Below are 19,265 nucleotides of genomic sequence, written 5' to 3' on the forward strand. Positions count from 1 at the left end.
GTAAAGCTTAGGCTCAGAGGAGCTGGGCTGCAAGCCTGAATCCTCTAGCTAGCTGATGCTGATGTAGGGAAGGTCTTTAACTGATTGGTGTCTTAGTTTCCTCCACTGTAAAAATCAGACATGGATAACTGTTTCACAGGGCTGTTGTGAATGTGTCAAAGCTCTCAGACAAGTGCCTGCTATGTGGTAGGTGCTCAATAAGTATTGTTGGATCAGAGTCTGAAGAGAAGATAAGTCAAACATTCTGTTTCCAGTTAGTGGCAAGCTATTTACCATAAATTTCAGGTAGAGATTTAATTTTTCAAGAGTATAGTATGTATTTAAGTTGACATCTGAGTTTTTCTTGTTAGTGTTCTTTATGGCTACTGTTGTCAAGTTAAACATGTTTTTCATACTGACAGTCTGACTTGGCATTTAAATGGCTTTTTTCTGCTTGTTTTGACAGAAGCCCAACTTTCTACTACTCTTCGGGGACTGTGCTAGGTGTTCTAATGACATTTGTTTTTCTCCTGCTTCTGGTGAAAAGGTTAATTCCTAAGGTGGGTATACTTTATGCAAATGAATAAAGAATAGAAGTCAGGATCTTCATAGGCATTGATCAAATTAATTCATATTGGTATGATAATTCCTAATTCATACTATATTCCTGCATTGTATAAGCTGTCTTTAAAATAGCTTTTTCTAGAGATTCCATATTTAATTGTTGCTCTATGTAGGCTTTCGTTGCTATATAGTAAGCTTTCGTGATATTTTTTAAGACCCTTTTATTTTCTAGGTAATGTGTTTTTCTTATGAATGATAGGGACTGATTCTATGCTAAGTGAAAATTTCTCTTATTTTGGCATAGCTGAGGACTCTCATGATGCCAAACCAGCAGAGCTTTGAATAATAGCATTGCTACATCTGAGGATTTCTTCACTATTATTAGTTCCCCAAAACAGAATGCCCTGTGCTTAGTTGAGGATAAAGAAATATTAGTTCATGATGATAATTGTTGCAGTTTCTCTAACCAAAGCTTGCAATTCCAGCATTATTTTGAGGTAAATGTGTTCTTTACAGTGGTGCTTCTCCAACTTTAATATACGTGTAAGTCTCATGAGACTCCTGTTGAAGTGTAGGTTCTATTGAATAATTTAGGAGTCTGTGGTGGGGCTAAGAGTGTATTCCAGCAAGCTCCTAGCTGATGTCATGGACCAGACTCTTAAGTCAGACTCTAAAGGGTATTGAATTGACTTTAATGCAGTTTGGTATAGAAATGTCTAAGACAGAGGGTTTATTTGTTTACTTCTATTTTTATGAGAGTGAATGAACCAAAAACTGTGTCATTTATTTTCTTCCACACACAGTATAGCACCTTTGGGGCTTTAATGGTTGGTTGTTGGTTTGCTTCAGTGTATGTGGTGTGCCAGTTGTTGGACAATCTGAAGTGGCTGTGGTATGAACACAGAATATATATATTAGGTAGGTAAAATTTTTTAAAAATACATTCTATTAAGAAAAGTACTGCTACAGACTTTTTGGCATGTTTCCAGCATCTAAATTTTCATTTTGACCTAAGAAGTTCTGTTAAAAATATTTTATTCCCATAGTCGGTGATTTTAGTTCATTAGATCTTATTTTAGACTCTTTCCCTATGATATCTTTCTTAGTTTTCTATACTAATAATCAAAAGAGCAAAAAACTATTTTACTCCTTTTGACAGCATATGTTTTTGATTTGTGGTTAAACTCTGACCACATCTAACTTGTAATGAAAAAATTTCTCTAAAATGTGGCTCTTCATATCTTTTCCCTGATGTTTCAGTATGAAAGGTTAGAAATCATGAATATAAATGACTAATGAAAACTTTGCTTTTCAGAAACAGAGAGGCTATTAAGAAACCGCTTGTTCTCCTTGTTTTGTGTTATCAAAAAACACCAACTTTTTCTAATTGTTTCAGTTGGAAAATAATGGAGAATGAGAGACTTGGTTTTCTTCTAACCCTAATTCCAGATTTCTCAAATGAGGTTACCCACCTAAAACAAAAGCAATAAATGTTTTATTTCATGTTAAGATTTTGTCTTTAATTCACTTTTTTATGCTAAAGTATTTTTAAAGTAAATTACTGATATCATGGCATGTGCCCCAAAATACTTCAGTAAGCATCTCAAAAAACAAGAGCATTTTCCTCTATAGTTAAAAACCGTTACATCTAAATAAAATTGATAATTATTTATGATCATCTGTTGCCCGAGTCACATTTAAGTTCCCTAAATGGTTGGTTTGTATAGCTGGGATACAGTCCAGAATCACATTTTGTATCCATTAAGTCTCTTTTACTCCATCATAGTTCTTTTTTCATCACAGTGATATATGCTGAAGACCCAAGCTAAGTTGTCCGATAGAATGTCTCACTTTTTGGATTTCTTTGATTACTCCAGGGGTCCCCAAACTTTTTACACAGGGGGCCAGTTCACTGTCCCTCAGATTGTTGGAGGGCCAGACTATAAAAAAAACTATGAACAAATCCCTATGCACACTGCACATATCTTATTTTAAAGTAAAAACACAAAACGGGAACAAATACAATATTTAAAATAAAGAACAAGTAAATTTAAATCAACAAACTGGCCAGTACTTCAATGGGAACTATGCTCCTCTCACTGACCACCAATGAAAGAGGTGCCCCTTCTGGAAGTGTGGCAGGGGCTGGATAAATGGCCTCAGGGGGCCACATGTGGCACGTGGGGCCGTAGTTTGGGGACCCCTGGATTACTCCTTTGTGGTATAATTTAACTATTTCCCTCTTCCCTCGGTTTCCTGTAAACTAGAAAACTAGATCTTGAGGCTTGCTTAGATACAAACAAAACACGCTGGGTGGAATACAGAAGAGGCCGTGCGCGCTTCGCTTTGGACCCCCACAGGAGATACAGAATAGCTTATCCTCCCACCATTATTAAATAAACGCTGAAATTGAGCACTGGGCTGCAGCATGACAGCCTGATCCTTCCACTGTAAAATTACGTTTTCTTTCTGTGATTAGAAAGTAAAAATAAAAAATGGGGTTTATAGTGGGCTGTGACATATGCTAAGGTTTATTCCTGACCAAAGTAACCCTAATAACATTGCCCTTCTGGGGTTCTGGACTAAATCATGGAGAGTAAATAATCTATGATTATACATGCTAATTATTACAAGTTAGCCTAGTATCTCACATGGAAGGAGTAAGTAGCCTTAAATGCCTTTCTCAGTTTTACTTCATTAGAAAAAGAAAACAGAAATGAAGGTTTTTCTGGTATGTTGTTAGCTCTCAGTTGAGGCTCTGACAGGTTTTTCACATAAATTTTCAAGTTCAGATTTATATTGGTCTACATTCTCCTGCTTTTGCAGGCTATGTCTTGATAGTTGGATTTCTCAGCTTTGCTGTGTGTTACAAACACGGGCCCCTTGTCAGTGAGAGGAGTGTACGTCTCCTGGCGTGGACGCTGCGGCTCCTCTCCCTGTGTCTGATCTATGCCGGTGCCACCGTGCCTCAGCTCGCCTATGCGGTTATGGTCCTCATCCTGTTGTCCAGGTGTCTGCTTTACCCAGTCAAAGCAGTCAGTTATTTGTGGTGGTATGTATCTTTTGTTTTTCCTTTATATAAAAATTAGACATTTTGAGCTCTGGTTTTATTTATTGTCTGGGGAAAATTTTTGGACATACCATATTTAATCTCATGATTAACTACATTTCATTTGGAAATTTTTCTCTGAGAAAGGGTCCGCTAGAGAACAGGAACATCTGACTTAATCTCCATTGCAGGCCTTGGAGATGTACCACCCATTGCTATGTAAGTGCAGCACACCCGGAATTCACTAAAAGCAGTGACAAAACTACTTGGGCTCTGGGTCGCCTAAAGTTTTCACTTTCATTTTACATCTGCTTTCATTAGGGCCAAACACTGCATTAGAGGTATTTGTTGTGCTTATAAGATAAGAGTTAGGGAAAGAAATGAATCATAAATGGTTGAAAGATATTATTTATATTTAGAACTTTCTTTTCTCTTATGTTTTAAGTTAAGGCTTAAGCCTTTTGAAAGTACAGAAAGATGTAACTGCTATCATGACAGCTTCACTGAGCCTGACGGAACACCTGTCAGGTACACAGGTTAAGAACATGGTCCCTACCCTTGAGGTATACGTGTTGAAACAAAGGCTTACATTGTCATATGTTTTAAGTGTTATAATAGTCTGACCAAGCGGTGGCACAGTGGATAGAGCATTGGACTGGGATGCGGAGGACCCAGGTTCGAGACCCTGAGGTCGCCAGCTTGAGCGCGGGTTCATCTGGCTTGAGCAAAAGGCTCACCAGCTTGGACCCAAGATCGCTGGCTCAAGCAAGGGGTCACTCGGTCTGCTAAAGGCCTGCAGTCAAGGCATGTATGAGAAAGCAATCAATGAACAACTAAGGTGTTGCAACGAGGAACTAATGATTGATGCTTCTCATCTCTCTCCGTTCCTGCCTGTCTGTCCCTATCTATCCCTCTCTCTGACTCTCTGTCCTTGTAAAAAAATAAAAAAATAAATAAAAATAAAATGTTATAATAGGCCTGCCCAGGGACTGTGGTGTTGTAAGTTCAGGAAAATTTCTGTAGAAAATATTACTGGACTGAATCTTCATGAATCAAAATAGCCAGGTGACTAACTGGAGGAAGGGCTTTCCTTGCAGAGAAAGCCTGGTTTGGTACCATCACGAGGCAGGCAAGTGGAAGGTTTTGTAGGCCTTGCTAATAAGTCTAGTCTGATCCTGTGCACAGTGGAGGGCAGTAACCAATATGCCTTTTAGGCAGTGCTCCCTGACTAATCCCTAGACAGGAGTTATGTATCCATATGGTTGGCGGCCAGTACTGAGTGAGTGATGCCTAGCAGGGGTGAGGCCATGGGGTGATCGTGCAGAGTGTGGGAGATTTTTCAATGCAGCTTCACTGACAAGGGGGCAGTTACCACTCAGCGTGAGCTGACTGTTGTTTGTTTGAATATGGGCCCTACTTTGCCAAGTCTTATGATTTTCTAGAAGTGCTAGGAATGTGAATTAGAATGTGAGTTTTTATGATTTCAAATGTTGGCAGCTATTCTGAAAATAAAAGTACTTAATAAGCAAAAATCAAGGCTGAAGTCATGGCAGTGGAGTGTGGCCCACCTGTAGGTTCTGAGAGCAGCAGGCAAGAGAGCAGTTATCAGACATCACAGTGGTCCAGGCAAGAGGTGATGAGGGTCTGGAGGAAGGCAGGGAAACCAAGGCTGGAAGAGGGAGTTAATAACTATTTACAAAGTAAACTTGGCTGTAAGGAAGAAGACTCTGGTAACTGGTAGTTATGGATCTGATGACGGCATCTGTGGTGATGTCACAGGTTAACTTCGCCAGTGTCAGGACAAAGCCCCTATGCAGAGGGTGTTGCTGAGGCTGAAAGGCATCAGGGCCAGGTTGGAGGAGCTGATACTGGCCGATCTCTGTTCCATGTCAGAGCCCAACAGTGACTGGGATTACCAGCGGGCCCTCTGCCAGGAGCAAGCTGACCACTTTACATCCTCCAGGCCTCTGGTCATTTGCCACACTTGCTTTCTGAGGTTAGAATTTCTTCCTCTCTCCCTTTAAAACATCCAGCTGCCCTGCCAGGACAGAGTATATTGTCACCAGCATGTCAGTTCTTTTAAGTACTAGCTGTGCATTCTGTTACTGTGAACATAATAAAATGTAATATAACTTCCTCAGCTTTTCATTTGCTAGTGAATAATTATGTGAAGAACTAGGGGGTAAAACAAGGACTTACTTATAGGTTAAATAATAAACCAGAGAAATAATACCTTGATTTCTAGAGTACTATCTAGTTTGCAAAGAGCTGTTTGAATATATTTTAATAATATATAGTAGCTATTTACTTTATTATCATACTTATTGAACACTTACTATGGGCCATTCACTGTGCTAAGCACTTTATACAAAATCTCTCTCTCTCTCTCTTAAGTGAGAGGAGGGGAGATAGACTCCCACATGTACTCTGACCAGGATCTACCCGGCAAACCCCTGTCTGGGGCCAATGCTCAAATCAGCTAAGCTATCCTCAACACCTGGGGCTCATACTCGAACTAATCAAGCCACTGGCTGGCTACAGGAGGGGAATAGAGAGAGAAGAGGGAGAAGAGAAGCAGATGCTTGCATCTTCTGTGTGCCCTGACCAGGAATCGATCCTGGGATATCTGAACGCGGGGCCTACGCTCTATCCCCTAAGCCAACCAGCCAGGGCACAAAATATCTCTTAATCTGTACAGTGACCTAATGAGGTAGATGTTACTGCTTTCAGTTTTTTCATGTGAGCTAATTGAGGCTCAGAACTGTTAAGGAATTGGAGGACTGTGTCCCAATCTGCTGCTAGTGGCCAGGACTTTTCCTAGGAAGACCAGGCGAGATATTCAGAAAAGGAGAAGGAAATGACATTACTGGTTCCCTAATCCAGCATTTCAACCAACCACCAGATGATTTTTGAAAGTTAAAAGGTTTTTCAGGTTCCAGTTCTTTTTCTTTTTTGTTGTTGTTGTTTAGCCATTTCATATAGGAGGAGGACACAGAAAAATCCTCCTTCTTCAGATCATGGCAACTTTAATCTATCCCATAAGCGTAGCCACTAAAATCTATTATTAGTAGAAAATGTGATAGTCAAATGGGAATCACGTCCCAATTCTTAAGAAAATATATGATCAAAATACCTGCTGTTAATTCTGATGCTGATTCTGATTCTGGAATCTGGTTAAATTAGCATTTAAATTACCCAAAAACATTTTTAAAAAATCATTTCTAAATATATGTGTTAAAACCTTATCCTCATTGCCATTTTTATGAGATTCTTCCCTTTACAACTTTCCTGGTAGGGAAAAAAATTCCAGTCATGAACCCTCCAGCATGTATCAGAGCAAGAATTGTTATAAATTACTGTACACACACTACCCTTGTACAGTAATTACTCCGTCTCTAGGATTAGTCAGAATCACTGCCACTAGGTGGAGGCAGTATCCCACAAATCCTCCTTCTGTTCTGTCTGAAAGTTAAGTGCTGAGGGATTCTGCTTGGTCTTCATAAAAGGACATCCCAAAGGCTTGCTTCTGTAAGTTCCCAAGAAAATCAGCAGGCCAGGCATAAAAAAGCCAGACTTTTAATCATCTGATTGTGTGATTAGAAACCACCGAGGAAGAAAGAAACAATTAACATCTGTATTGGAAATTGATCATCAAATGCCTTGGGTCGTTTCTTTAGGGTGGCCCTAAAGAGGGGAAATGTACTAGGAGGCCCAAACTGCATTTTCTAGGTACCTCGTTCATGATAACAACAAAAAAGCATACTATGGTAGAAAGGAAGTTAAAAAATATTACTATTACTGTCAAAGAAATGTATTTTCAAAATCTGAAGTGTTGAACTGAATAATAAAATATGGCCAGGAATCTAGCAACCAAATGCCACCTGTCTTAGGACAATGAAGAAATGGTTTACATCAGAAAAGCTGGTGGTGAAGTATCTTACTGAAGATGAGTACAGGGAACAAGCTGATGCTGAAACAACCAGTGCTTTGGAGGAACTGCGCCGAGCCTGCCGCAGACCCGACTTCCCATCATGGCTGGCCGTTTCCAGACTCCAGGCTCCTAAAAAGTAAGCCCTGTTCAGCTATTGGACCACAACTGGGGTTAGAATTATTGTGAAAATACTGTGGTGGCTTGACTAGACACACCTCACTTCCCTGGATAAGAGATGAAGTGGAGGCTGTCGCAGGTTCTATTTCCTCAATGCTCTGACTTGCTCAGTAGAGCTGCTAATGTCAGAATAAATAATGATCTGATGTGCTTTATAGGGAAGGCCCTAAAGATAACTTTCATGTGAGAAGGAGGGAGGTGGAATGGGCTGTGTCACCTGCTTCTCGTTCTACTGGTGTGGAAAATAATTTTTATAGTTCACCAAGAAGGGCATCTCTGCCCCCACATCTTTTCCTTCCTGCTTCCCCTCTTCATAGTGTTATTCCAATGCCAGTGCATTCAAATTAAAGATCAGAGAGGGAATGTATTAAAATCATGAATAAACAATAAATCTAAACTAATAATAAAGACAGGAGAGAGGAATTAGAAAGCAGGAGTGAGTACATTGGCAGCACTAAGTGCCTGTGTCTGCCCACTCCCCAACCTTTCCCTCAGTATCTCGAGAAGGATCCTGTGCCATTCCTGGTTTTATACCCCCTGTGTAAATGCCATTCTCTGCTGCTGCGAAGTCCAGTTTCATTAAAGAGGATGGGTAACAAGGGGACTGTTATCTTTCAAATAAACCTTTTTGTCCTCATATTAACTTTATTTAAAACAAACAAACAAAAACTTAATAGGTTTGCAGACTTTGTTCTTGGAGGAAGCCACTTGTCGCCTGAAGAAATTAGTCTTCACGAAGAACAATATGGCCTTGGGGGTGCCTTCTTGGAAGAGCAGCTCTTTAACCTGAGGACTGCCTGACAGCCTCCCTGCTTGCTGACTGCATTCTGGACAAGGAAATGGGTAAAAGCCAGGCATCCTTTTAAAGTTGTTTTAGGGAACCGTGGCAAAAGCATTTTCTATGGAGAAAAATCAAGTTGCACCGGAAAGGAAAACTAAACTGTATTGAAGATAACTGATCATTCTTGACCGGTTTTTCTATCTATTGTTCTGTAGGTGGTCACTAAGATTCTATGACTGTCATTACGACTTCCCTTGAATGAAGACTATCATTAGGAACAAGGGAATTGTGTTGATTTCAAGGGGACCAGTAAACATGAATAGGTGCCTTGTCCACACCTGGGCATTAAATCCTCTCAATCCCCAGAACCTGTGACAAAAGACTGCATTACTCTTCCTAAATGTTATCAACGTAAGTGCTGGCAGAAACCTGAGATAGGCTGGACTAGTGTTTTCCAAAACATTAAAGGGGATTCTGAGGTCAACTAGGATCGATACAAAGTTAAACAAAAGGACTGCAGGACTTCTTAGAACCTTTAATAATAATGCTGATGCACATTGTGAATCTCCTAAAGAGGAGAAATTGTGTGTAGCCGTTTCTGACTGAATTTGAGCACAGAACCATTTTTCAGGAGATTAAAATTCCCTTGGCTCATGTTTAGAAAAATGCTAATAATGGAAGTTAAACAACTAGTTCAAGACTAAACAGGTATTTAAGGGCAGCACTGGGACTCGAGCTTTGGCCCTAGTGTTTCCTGTGACTCAGGGAAAGGAGACCTTTAAAGGCGAGCCGCGAGGTCATCTCCCTACAGCTTTGTGCCTCACTTTTTTATTTTCTAATAATGGCCAACTACCTATATGGTAACTGTGATAAAAAGAAACATTTCTTAAGATTATTAAAGTTTTGATAAGACTTTTATAGATTTATAATAAGGGTTAGAAATTTGAATTTTTATGTATTTTTTGTATTTTGAAATTGAAGGCATTTAAACTTGTGACATTTTGTGTTGACTGGTCCATTTTTAAAACCTGTTTAATTTTATATGTTTGTAATAATTTTCTACAAAACTGATTTGTAATCTTTCTTACAGAGAACAGATCTTTTTTTCTTGCTTCATGATGTTAAACTCCAGAGTGAAATGAGGGACTGTGAGCTTTGACTCTGAACAAAGGAGATAGGTCTAAGCAAAGATCTGAACATGGTCCAACAGTCTAAGTGCTAAGGTGTTGCTCAACTGATTCTCTTTAAGAATCAAACTCAGGCTCTTTTGTGGTGATGGGACCATAACAAACAGAGGCGTGAGGGAGGCGTCGTTCACTAGAAGAGAGGTGGCGGCGGTGGGAGGGAGGCATCGTTCACTAGAAGAGAGGTGGCAGAGGTGGGAGGGAGGCGTCGTTCACTAGGAGAGAGGTGGGAGGTGGGAGGTGGCGAGAGCTGAGGCACTGCCCTCCTGAGCTGTATTCAGCCGAGTTGTTCGAAATTGTGGAATGAGAGTGTGGCTGCCCATTTGGAGCTTTCTAGATTGATTTCCAAATGATATTTCCTCTTAAAGCAGTTTGTCAGTGTTTTACAGGTCTCTCTTTTTGCCAGACGCCTTTTAATATTAGGAGCTTTTGTTATTTTTGTGAAATGCACTAAATTCAATCTGTGATTTCACACAGACTCTTATTTTAAACATCAAAGAAAGTGTGTTCCATTCAGATTTATGATGATGATGTTTTATAAATGTAAACAGTTCTCAACATCATTTTTTTTACAGTTCAATCTGATTTTTTTAATAATTAGATTTATTGGTAACACATTATAAATGTATCAGATGGAGTCGGTGGTTGTGCTTGCTATGTTCCTCTCCCAAGAAGCAGTTTGTGTCCTACAAAGTGGGTGTAACATGTGAAGAGTCTGTTGGAGTTCCCAGAAGTCATCGCAGCCAGGACAGCTGCAGGGCCTTACTGTGCCAGGGCAGAGGGTCTGACCAAGCTGGGTGTAACCATCACAGTAAAAACAGCCAGAGAGAAATAGAGCTGCAGTCTTCCAGGAGGTTGTCATGTTATTTTTAAGAGGACATCATGGATTTGTCAGTGTGTTATGTGAGTACTGTGAAAAGCTAAACAATTAAAAGCATTACTTGTAATATATTTGGTATATTTCTGTTGTGTTCATTTGATTTGGGGCTTACTATAGAGCTGATCACAGTTCTAACCTTCATCAAGCAATATTACAGATAACTCCCATAAGAGATCCTTTTCCTCTTTTTCTTCCTCCTTTCCCAGTTTCTCTTTCTCCCTCCCCCTTCCTTCCTTTCTTTCTTTCCCAAAGGCCTTTAAACAGTGATTTAAATGACAATTCAGTAAAATAGCTCTGTCCTTCACAGGTGGTTGAAGGTTTGCTTGGTGCTTCCACCTGCAGAGGCATCAGCTGTGGAGCCTAACAGAACCCTTTGTTGTGTCCTGGCTTAGCTCAGTGCCTCACAAAAGCTTACTGTTGTTAGAAAGTGGACTGTTTGACACCAAAGTGTGGGTGAGATACCGGGGAGGTGGCCATGCTTAAACAATTGTATCATTCAAATGCTATTTTCTAAAAACTCTAAAACACATTTTACATATCACAAAAAATGCTTTGTGAATTAGTTTGCCAGTAATACTTTGGGATGAATTACAGGGGTGTGTCCTATCAGACATTTGAGATGATATTTGAATTTATGACTTCTTTTAAATCTAGAAATGTAAGAGATTTTAAAAAGTTTAAAATAGATGATGGGTTACATCACTATATCTAAACATGAAATGGTGTCAAGAAGAAAAAGGATGTTATATTATTCTGTATGTAAATATTCCCCATTTAGAGAAGTGTAGTTTTTAAAATCAGCCCCTTTTTTTTTGCCCACCTGATCGAAGGATCCTGTGCATAGGTAACATCATGGATGTGGAATTTGAAGAAGCCTGCAGTGAGAGGTATTTTTAGGTGACTCCAGGAGCCAACTGCCTTCTGAGATACCCCACTGGGTATGACATTGATGAGTTAACCATATAGATGTGATTCATGACCTTATTGATTCAGAACCTTGATTTTTGTCATTGCACCTTAAGAAGACCTTCCTCACATTAGCCAATTCATATAGTCTGTCCATTTAGTGATTCATAGCCAACAACATAACTATAGCATAAGGATAAAAACGGTTGAATTGATATGACCAGATGTAAGGCCAACAGTCACAGCCGTTGTGGCCATGCACATGCAGGTTCTCATTGGATTTGGGAAGATGGTAAAGAAACAGAGGAGCCAAAAAATGGTGGGCCATTCCTTTATTAAAGTCTTGCACCGGCCGACGAGCAAACAAACAGGGAAAACACTTCCTTTCGGTCCACAACCAGGGGAATCTTCTCTGGTTCCTCCTAGAATCAAAGGCCTCAGCAGTCTCAGCGGAGCTTGCAAAGCCCCTCACCTTTGGTTCCCATCTGCACATCTTCTCTTTTTCTGCAAAACTGGCTTCTTCAGCACTCTGCATTCTCTGTCTCTCACTCTGCAAACATGGCTTTCTCTTTCTCCTTCTGCTCTCTCTTTTCAAAACTTTCTGGAACAAGAACCTCTCCCTCAGCAAACATTAGCAAAACAGTGGTCCTTCCCAAGCAGAAAGGTAATTTACAGTTTCACAGACCACATAGACCTGGTGCTGCCCAGCCCCCAATACAAACTACAAGAGAGCAAACATAAAAATTATATTTTACAAACTTATTTGACCAACACCAGCAGCATCTCTCAGAAGACAGATCTACAAGGGGTTAAATTGTAGTGCAAATATTGCATGGTGAGCAAAAAGAGCACAAAAGTAGTTTGCTATATTAGTCACATGTTCAATTTCATCAGACCAAAAAGTCTAATGCAAACACCCCTGAATGGGACTAGCTTTGCTAAAGTGATGAGATACCTAGTGTGTTGGTAAAGACCTCCCCGTTATGCAGGCCTGACCAACTTCTTCCTTTCTATGACTTTTTCTAATCTTTAGATATTGATCAACATCTGATACCCCATCTAGTGGGCATGTTCTTTGTTAAGATGTATTAAAATCACCCTGGCCGGTTGGCTCAGCGGTAGAGCATTGGCCCGGCAAGTAGAAGTCCTGGGTTCGATTCCCAGCCAGGGCACATAGGAGAAGTGCCCATCTGCTTCTCCACCCATCCCCCTCTCTTTTCTCTCTGTTTCTCTCTTTCCCTCCCACAGCCAAAGCTCCATTGGAGCAAAGTTGGTCCGGGTGCTGAGGAAGGCTCTGTAGCCTCCGCCTCAGGCGCTAGAATGGCTCGTGTGGCAACAGAGCATCGCCCTGATGGGCATGCCAGGTGGATCCCAGTTGGGCACATGCGGGAGTCTGTCTCTCTGCCTCCCTGCTTCTCACTTCAGAAAAATACCCCAAAAAGGATATATTAAAATATTCAGTTTCTTGGGCCTAGGAGTCTAGTTGTCTTAAGGTAACTGCACATTTTTGCTATGATTTCTGAATGTGCTACCTTAATGAGTCACCAGAGATGAGGGATGAGTATATACAGTATTTACCATAATAAATCTTAGGAGGTACATTCAGTGGGATAGCTGCTCTTATTTATTGTTTTAATAATTTGGGGGGGGGGTGTTTGTTTTTAGATTTGGTCAATTTCCCCAAAAAGCAGTGATGAAAAGGAGAAAGAGGAAGAGTATCAGTATTTATTGGAGATCTATCAGGCACTGTACTAGGCACTTTAGATTCCTCTTCATTTGAACCTCATAACCACTCTAATATGTTTTAGTATTCTTTCTACTTTACATTTGAAGAAAGACTCAGAGAAGGTAAAGAGAAGGTTCCTGAAGAACTTACAAAGCTAAAGTGGTAGAATCAGAATTTGAGCCTCAGTGTTTTAGTGCCTAGGACCTTTCTACTTCCTTTATTGCCGTCTTAAAAAAAGAAAAACCCTGCTGGCCAGTTTGATCAGTGGTAGAGCGTCAGCCTAGTGTGTAGATGTCCTGGGTTCGATTCCTGGTCAGAGCACACAGGAAAAGCAACCGTCTGCTTCTCCATACCTCCCCCTCCCACACCCATGGCTTGATTGATTCAAGTGCATGGGCCCCAGGTGCTGAGGATGGCTCTGTGGAGCCTCCTCCTCAGGTGCTAGAAATAGATTGGTTGGGAGCATGGCCCCAGATGGGCAGAATATCGGCCCCAGACGGGTTGCCAGGTGGATCCCAGTTGGGGCACATGCAGGTGTCTGTCTCTCTCTCTTCCTCTCACTTGGAAAAGAAAAAAAAAAAGTTAAGGAAGTGGGCTTATTCCTAATCCATTCACAAGACAACTGCATCTGTTGGTGTTACGCTTATGCAAATATGTGCCTGGACTGACCTGGCACTGTGGCACAGTGGATTGAGCGTCCGACTGGGACACAGAGGATACAGGTTCAAAACCCCAAGGTCGCCAGCTGGAGCATGGGCTCATCCAGCTTGAGCGCTTGGTCACTGGCTTGAGCATGAATCATAGACATGATCCAATGGTCGCTGGCTTGAGCCCAAAGATTAGTTGCTTGAAACTCAAGGCTGCTGGCTTGAGCCCAAGGTTGCTAGCTTGAGCAAGGGGGCACTTGCTCTGCTGTAGCACCCTGGTCAAGGCACATACGAGAAAGCAATCAGTGAACAACTAAGGTGCTGCAACAAAGAATTGATGCATCTCATCTTTCTCCCTTTCTGTCTGTCCCTCTATCTCTGTCTCTAAAAAAAAAAAAAGTGTGTATACACGCACACGCACACACACACACACATATGCCTATAGTTATGTGTACAATAGTAGATCATGGTCCACAGCAGTGCTCCTAAACCATCTTGGGTGATAGACCAGTGCCCCTCACCCAGTCCATCACAAACAATATTTTTGTAAAATACACTAAAAATAAATTAGAAAAAATTTAGACATACCAAATATACTGTATTTCCCCATGCATAAGATGCACCTTTTTTGAAAAATTTGGGGTAAAACTGGGTGCATACAGTGGCTGCAGATTTCTTTACTTGCATTTCCCACTTTTTCACACTTGTTTTTGTGCTCATTGTAGATGAATAAAACTTGAGTTCAATAACTTTATGTAATACTTTTTTTCCCCAAATTTCAGGCCCCCAAATTAAGGTGCTTCTTATAGATAGGAGTGTGTTATACATGGAGAAATACAGTAAGTCCTTCCTACTTCCATGGCACTGATCTTCCAAGTTCCTGTCAACCTCTGAGTTTTCTCTGCCAGGTTGCCAAACCATTTGGTCACCTCTAAATCAGCTGAGTTTGAAGGTACTGGATTTCTAATAACTGGGAAGATCTAAAAATCCTAAATAGAAATACAGCCTCACACATACAAGTAACCAGACACATGAGGTAGGGCTTCAGGCTAGGGCTGCTTTCTGGCTGGTTCTACAACAGAAGCACAAGCGGCCTCCACGCGTCCTGGGATGGAGGAAGGTGCTGGTGGACCTGCACTTTGGCATCAGGTTTGAGTTAGAATCCTGGCTTTGTGACCTTGGTCCCACAACTAAGGTGTTGCTCCAGGAAGGAACCTCATGTTTAAAGTGGGGATAGTGATATGGATAAAATAAGCTATTCACATAACAAGTACTCAGTAACGTGGCTGTGTTTCTCCTTTTCCTGGATTCACCGCTTAACTCCAGATTGACTGTAATACTGCCTAAGCCAGGGGTCCCCAACTACGGCCCGGGGCCCGCATGCGGCCCCCTGAGGCCATTTATTCGCCCCCGCCACACTTCCGGAAGGGGCACCTCTTTCATTGGTGGTCAGTGAGGAGCACAGGATGCAATGCTTGCAAAGTTCTGGAGTACTGAATGTAGCGGCGCCGCAAAGCGCAGCGTCGTTCACGTACAGGACTACTTCCGGTGATGCGGGACGCACACATTACAGCTCCGGAAGTGCGTCATATCACTTGTTACGGCTAGCAGTGACAAATATGGAACCGGACATTGACCATCTCATTAGCCAAAAGCAGGCCCATAGTTCCCATTGAAATACTGGTCAGTTTGTTGATTTAAATTTACTTGCTCTTTATTTTAAATATTGTATTTGTTCCCGTTTTGTTTTTTTACTTTAAGATATGTGCAGTGTGCATAGGGATTTGTTCATAGTTTTTTTTTATAGTCCAGCCCTCCAACGATCTGAGGGACAGTGAACTGGCCCCCTGTGTAAAAAGTTTGGGGACCCCTGGCCTAAGCAATGGGCCCAGCAGCAGCAGCAGCAGCCCCCACCCCATCAGAGTCAGAGGAACTGCACATCGGAGGGAAGCTCACGTGGCTGGTAAAGCAGTGTTCTACCTATGAGTTGTTTAGGCTTTTCAGGAGGTTTATGGGCTAATGGGGTTAAGTGTATTATAATCGTCTATTATTCTACTTAAGGCTTTGGGTAATAGTTTAATAATTAGCAGCTAACCTCTTTGGATCCACACAAGCTCAGCACTTTGGGTAATTTCCTTTTTCTGCAACCATAGAGGAAAGAGTATGAAATAAGTCATTAAGGCAGTGATTACCAGCCTGGGCTTTGTGACACCCCTGTATATCTCCAGGGAATCTCAAGAGGGGTTATAAAATTCTCAAATCAAAATTTAACTTCAATTCACTTTAATATGTTTTAACATGGCACTTGGAGGACAGGAAGAAAGGTCACAAAGTCCACAAACCTATGAAGGTGTCTGCTTTAACAGGCTGGAAATGACTGCATTATTGAATCAGCTCTCACAGTAAATTTTTCAAAGGCCTGTTCAATCTGGTCGTATTTATAACAGAGTTGGTTGGGTCACATATTTACCATTTAAGAAATATTTAAAAATGGTATTTATTTTTATCTCAGCATATCAACTGTGCATTTCCAAAACAGCAGGCTTTTCAAATGAATACATCAAAACTGTAAACACAAGATACAGTGTAAGTTTTTTACTTTCTACAGTCAGTTTCACAAATTCACATACTGTACATTCATAGGTAAGGTTCAGCCTGTCACACATGTCTCTATTCCTATAATTACATAAGCATAATAAATACATCTGATTTTTAAAGGTCACTTAAAATGAGTCATGATAATTTATAGTACAGTACATTTCAGTTCAAGTGCAAAAATAACTATTTGCTTAATTGTTTTTGTTATTTTTTTTTAAGCTGTGTTTTGCGGTGCTAGATATCCAAGTGTGGAATTTCTTTTCCCAAATGCAGTTTTAGGCAGAAGTATGATATCACGGAGAAGCTCTTTCTTTACACCTAGTCCCACTTAATCAGGGTCAGAGGGTAAAGTGAGTTGCTCATTTTTAACTGTCCTGTTCTTCCTTTCTCCTGTGCTCATCCACAGCTATGATACACAATATAATTGACCTTTATTCAACTAAAGCAGTGTTTGTTCCCTTTTCCACAGCCTTCCCCCAAGACTTCCTATTTACCTCAGCTTTCATTTTGAATAGCAAGCTTTATGTGTGATTCATCCAGCCATTGTTCTGACAGTAGTTCTAATATTTACAGTAGCATACCCATATCGGTCCAGTGTCTGACTGTGTCTATACGGGAAAGAATATACTGAGATTCGTTTCTTTAGTCATTGGAAAGTATAGTTACTTCTTATTCCTATTCTTCCCATTCCTGGTTTTCTATTTACCATCTAACACCCCCCCCCCTCACCAAAAACAAAACAAGAATGGACCCAATAACTAGTTTTTAAAAATTGTGTCCCTCCCCCAGGCACTTAAATCTTATACTGTTATTTGTAAGTAGTACTGTTTAACTAAAGAAACCCTTAGGAAGTCAGTGGTTTTTTAAAAAATTCCATCAGCCGAGTAGAGCCTGAATCACTATAAAATTGTAAATAGTGATACAGGCTACTTACAGTAGCAACATATTTAGTAAACCCTTGTCTATCCAGCCATAGGATACTGAGTTGGTTGGTTCATTTGGAATATTCTCTCCTCTGGTCTTAAAGCCCATTTAAAACAAAAGGCATTTTAAAGCTTGGCTTAGCTTGCAATAAATAACAGCTTTTGCTCAAAGAATTGACTGTTTTCATTATATACCATACACATATAAAAATATATTTGCTAGAGATATGCCAAGTTTCTGATGAAACCTTTTCCTTTTAAAAAAAAAACAAAAGCATATATGCTATTTGTATCTGTTTACTGTATTTTTGAAGTTTTACAAATTTTAAGAGGTTCTCTTGAAGAGTGACAAAATTATAGGTATATTCTGTTTATTACTAGTTTGCATCAAGAACCAAATAATTAGAATAAATAATCAGAAGAGAGAAATTATATCAACACTCACCTCCAAACACTTTCTTCCCCCTCCACTTAGTGTAACTGCTGGTTTCAACTCTTACTGCCCTTGCAGAGATGTCCTGTAGTCCTTGATCTACCCAACCAAAGAACAGAAAGTCCTCACTGCACTCCATTTCCCTTCTGGGATTCAGTGGGGTTATGGAAGTTTAGCCGTCTCTGACAACGTGTACTGTAGCTACTATGTGTGTGTTTCCATGTTAATGAGTATAGATATTTAGAAGCGCATGTGGTGCCATGCTCCTCAAGGCCAGGTGTGTCCTGGGTTCGGGACACTTCTCCCTTTGACCTGGCAAAGGAGCCCAGTTCCGTGCAGGATGTGAGATGAGCAGAACCCCTCAGAGTCCCTCAGCGGCAGGCTGAGCCTGCTGGTCCTCACTCTCCTTTGCTTGATGGTCCACATTCTCTTTTGCATGCCGGTCCTCACTCTCCTTTGCATGCTGGCCCACAGTGGGGTGGGCGGAGGTGCTCTGCGTCTGAGACGCTGCAGTTTGAGGGGAAGGCTGGTTTCTAGAAGGATCGGAGTGAATCTCACATGGGCCAGGCCGGCCTTGACCAGCTGGAGAGTCTCCCCGATTCTCACTGGTCCCCTGGAAGGAAAAGAATGGGAGATGGTTCATGGTCAGTGCTGATGAACTAATCCAACACCTTTTATATGTGCTTTCCAGTAAGATATAGGAGACATGGGGAGATCACCCTCAAGTGACCACTTCAGGGAACAAGTAATAGAGGAATAAGGATAGAATGTCTTACCTTTCATCTCTTTTCCTATGTGCAACTGCCAAAGCCGCATGAAAAACACAAACACTATATATAAGCGGATGGATTTTGTGGATAAAGGAACATTAATATCAAAATGCGTGTTACTACTAGGAATACAATTTACATCAGCAAATATTTACGGAGCCCCCACCTGCCATTGTGGCAAGTCGCTGGGCAAGCAGCATGGAACTGAGACCCAGGCCACTTGCTAAGACCATAGAATTCAACAGTTGGAAGGCCCCTTATCTAACTGGAAGGAAGGCATCCTCAGCCTTAGAGACAGGGCCAGGAAAAGAATGTCTTCAACTTCAGAGTCCTATGTATATTTGGGATCTAAAAGTATACACTAAAAGTTGACTACGAACATTCACATAAAAAAGGGAATGAAAACAAGTACTTCCATAAACAGTCATAACTGTGAGTATATATACACTTGCTCTAGCACATCACACACAGCATCTGTAAAATGCCACATTGCTACATTCCATACCACATTCCTGATTTTTACAAATCAGGACATAAGTTTTTTAAAAATAGGGTTTCCTCGGAATTAGTACCTATCACTTCAAATAGCTGAGCACTAAAAAATATATATTATTTCTGTGAATGATACTAAAATGAAAAAAAACCACAACACCTTAGTATAATGGCTTTTTCATAAGAATAACTAAGCCATACCAGCCAGTTTTTATTAACCTTAAC

At 40.8% G+C, this 19,265-nt stretch overlaps 2 protein-coding genes and 1 non-coding gene across 11 annotated transcripts in view; 1 reads left to right on the forward strand and 2 right to left on the reverse strand.

Annotated features, from left to right (window-relative positions):
- Positions 1–19,265, forward strand: part of NEMP2 (nuclear envelope integral membrane protein 2) — a 214,472-nt gene that overhangs the window by 16,758 nt on the left and 178,449 nt on the right. For 3 of the 6 annotated variants that reach the window (XM_066233144.1, XM_066233143.1, XM_066233145.1), the window contains exons 5-7: positions 446–539; positions 1,347–1,461; positions 3,370–3,595. In XM_066233144.1, the coding sequence (XP_066089241.1) occupies positions 446–539; positions 1,347–1,461; positions 3,370–3,595 (435 nt within the window). Of the gene's footprint in view, positions 1–445; positions 540–1,346; positions 1,462–3,369; positions 3,596–7,482; positions 7,660–8,377; positions 10,613–19,265 lie in introns of those variants that run through there. The other 3 variants (XM_066233142.1, XM_066233141.1, XM_066233140.1) reach the window with 2 other exon arrangements.
- Positions 6,548–6,687, reverse strand: LOC136307254 (small nucleolar RNA SNORA29). The gene has a single exon (XR_010725912.1). It is a non-coding gene; the product is annotated as a small nucleolar RNA SNORA29 (small nucleolar RNA).
- Positions 16,303–19,265, reverse strand: part of MFSD6 (major facilitator superfamily domain containing 6) — a 92,341-nt gene continuing 89,378 nt past the window's right edge. For 3 of the 4 annotated variants that reach the window (XM_066233133.1, XM_066233132.1, XM_066233131.1), the window contains one exon: positions 16,303–18,391. In XM_066233133.1, the coding sequence (XP_066089230.1) occupies positions 18,140–18,391 (252 nt within the window). In that variant the 3' untranslated portion in view covers positions 16,303–18,139. Of the gene's footprint in view, positions 18,392–18,554; positions 18,580–19,265 lie in introns of all 4 variants that reach the window. The other variant, XM_066233135.1, reaches the window with a different exon arrangement.

The sequence above is a fragment of the Saccopteryx bilineata genome, chromosome 5, assembly GCF_036850765.1.
Source record: "Saccopteryx bilineata isolate mSacBil1 chromosome 5, mSacBil1_pri_phased_curated, whole genome shotgun sequence".
In the NCBI taxonomy this organism is placed as follows: domain Eukaryota; kingdom Metazoa; phylum Chordata; class Mammalia; order Chiroptera; family Emballonuridae; genus Saccopteryx; species Saccopteryx bilineata.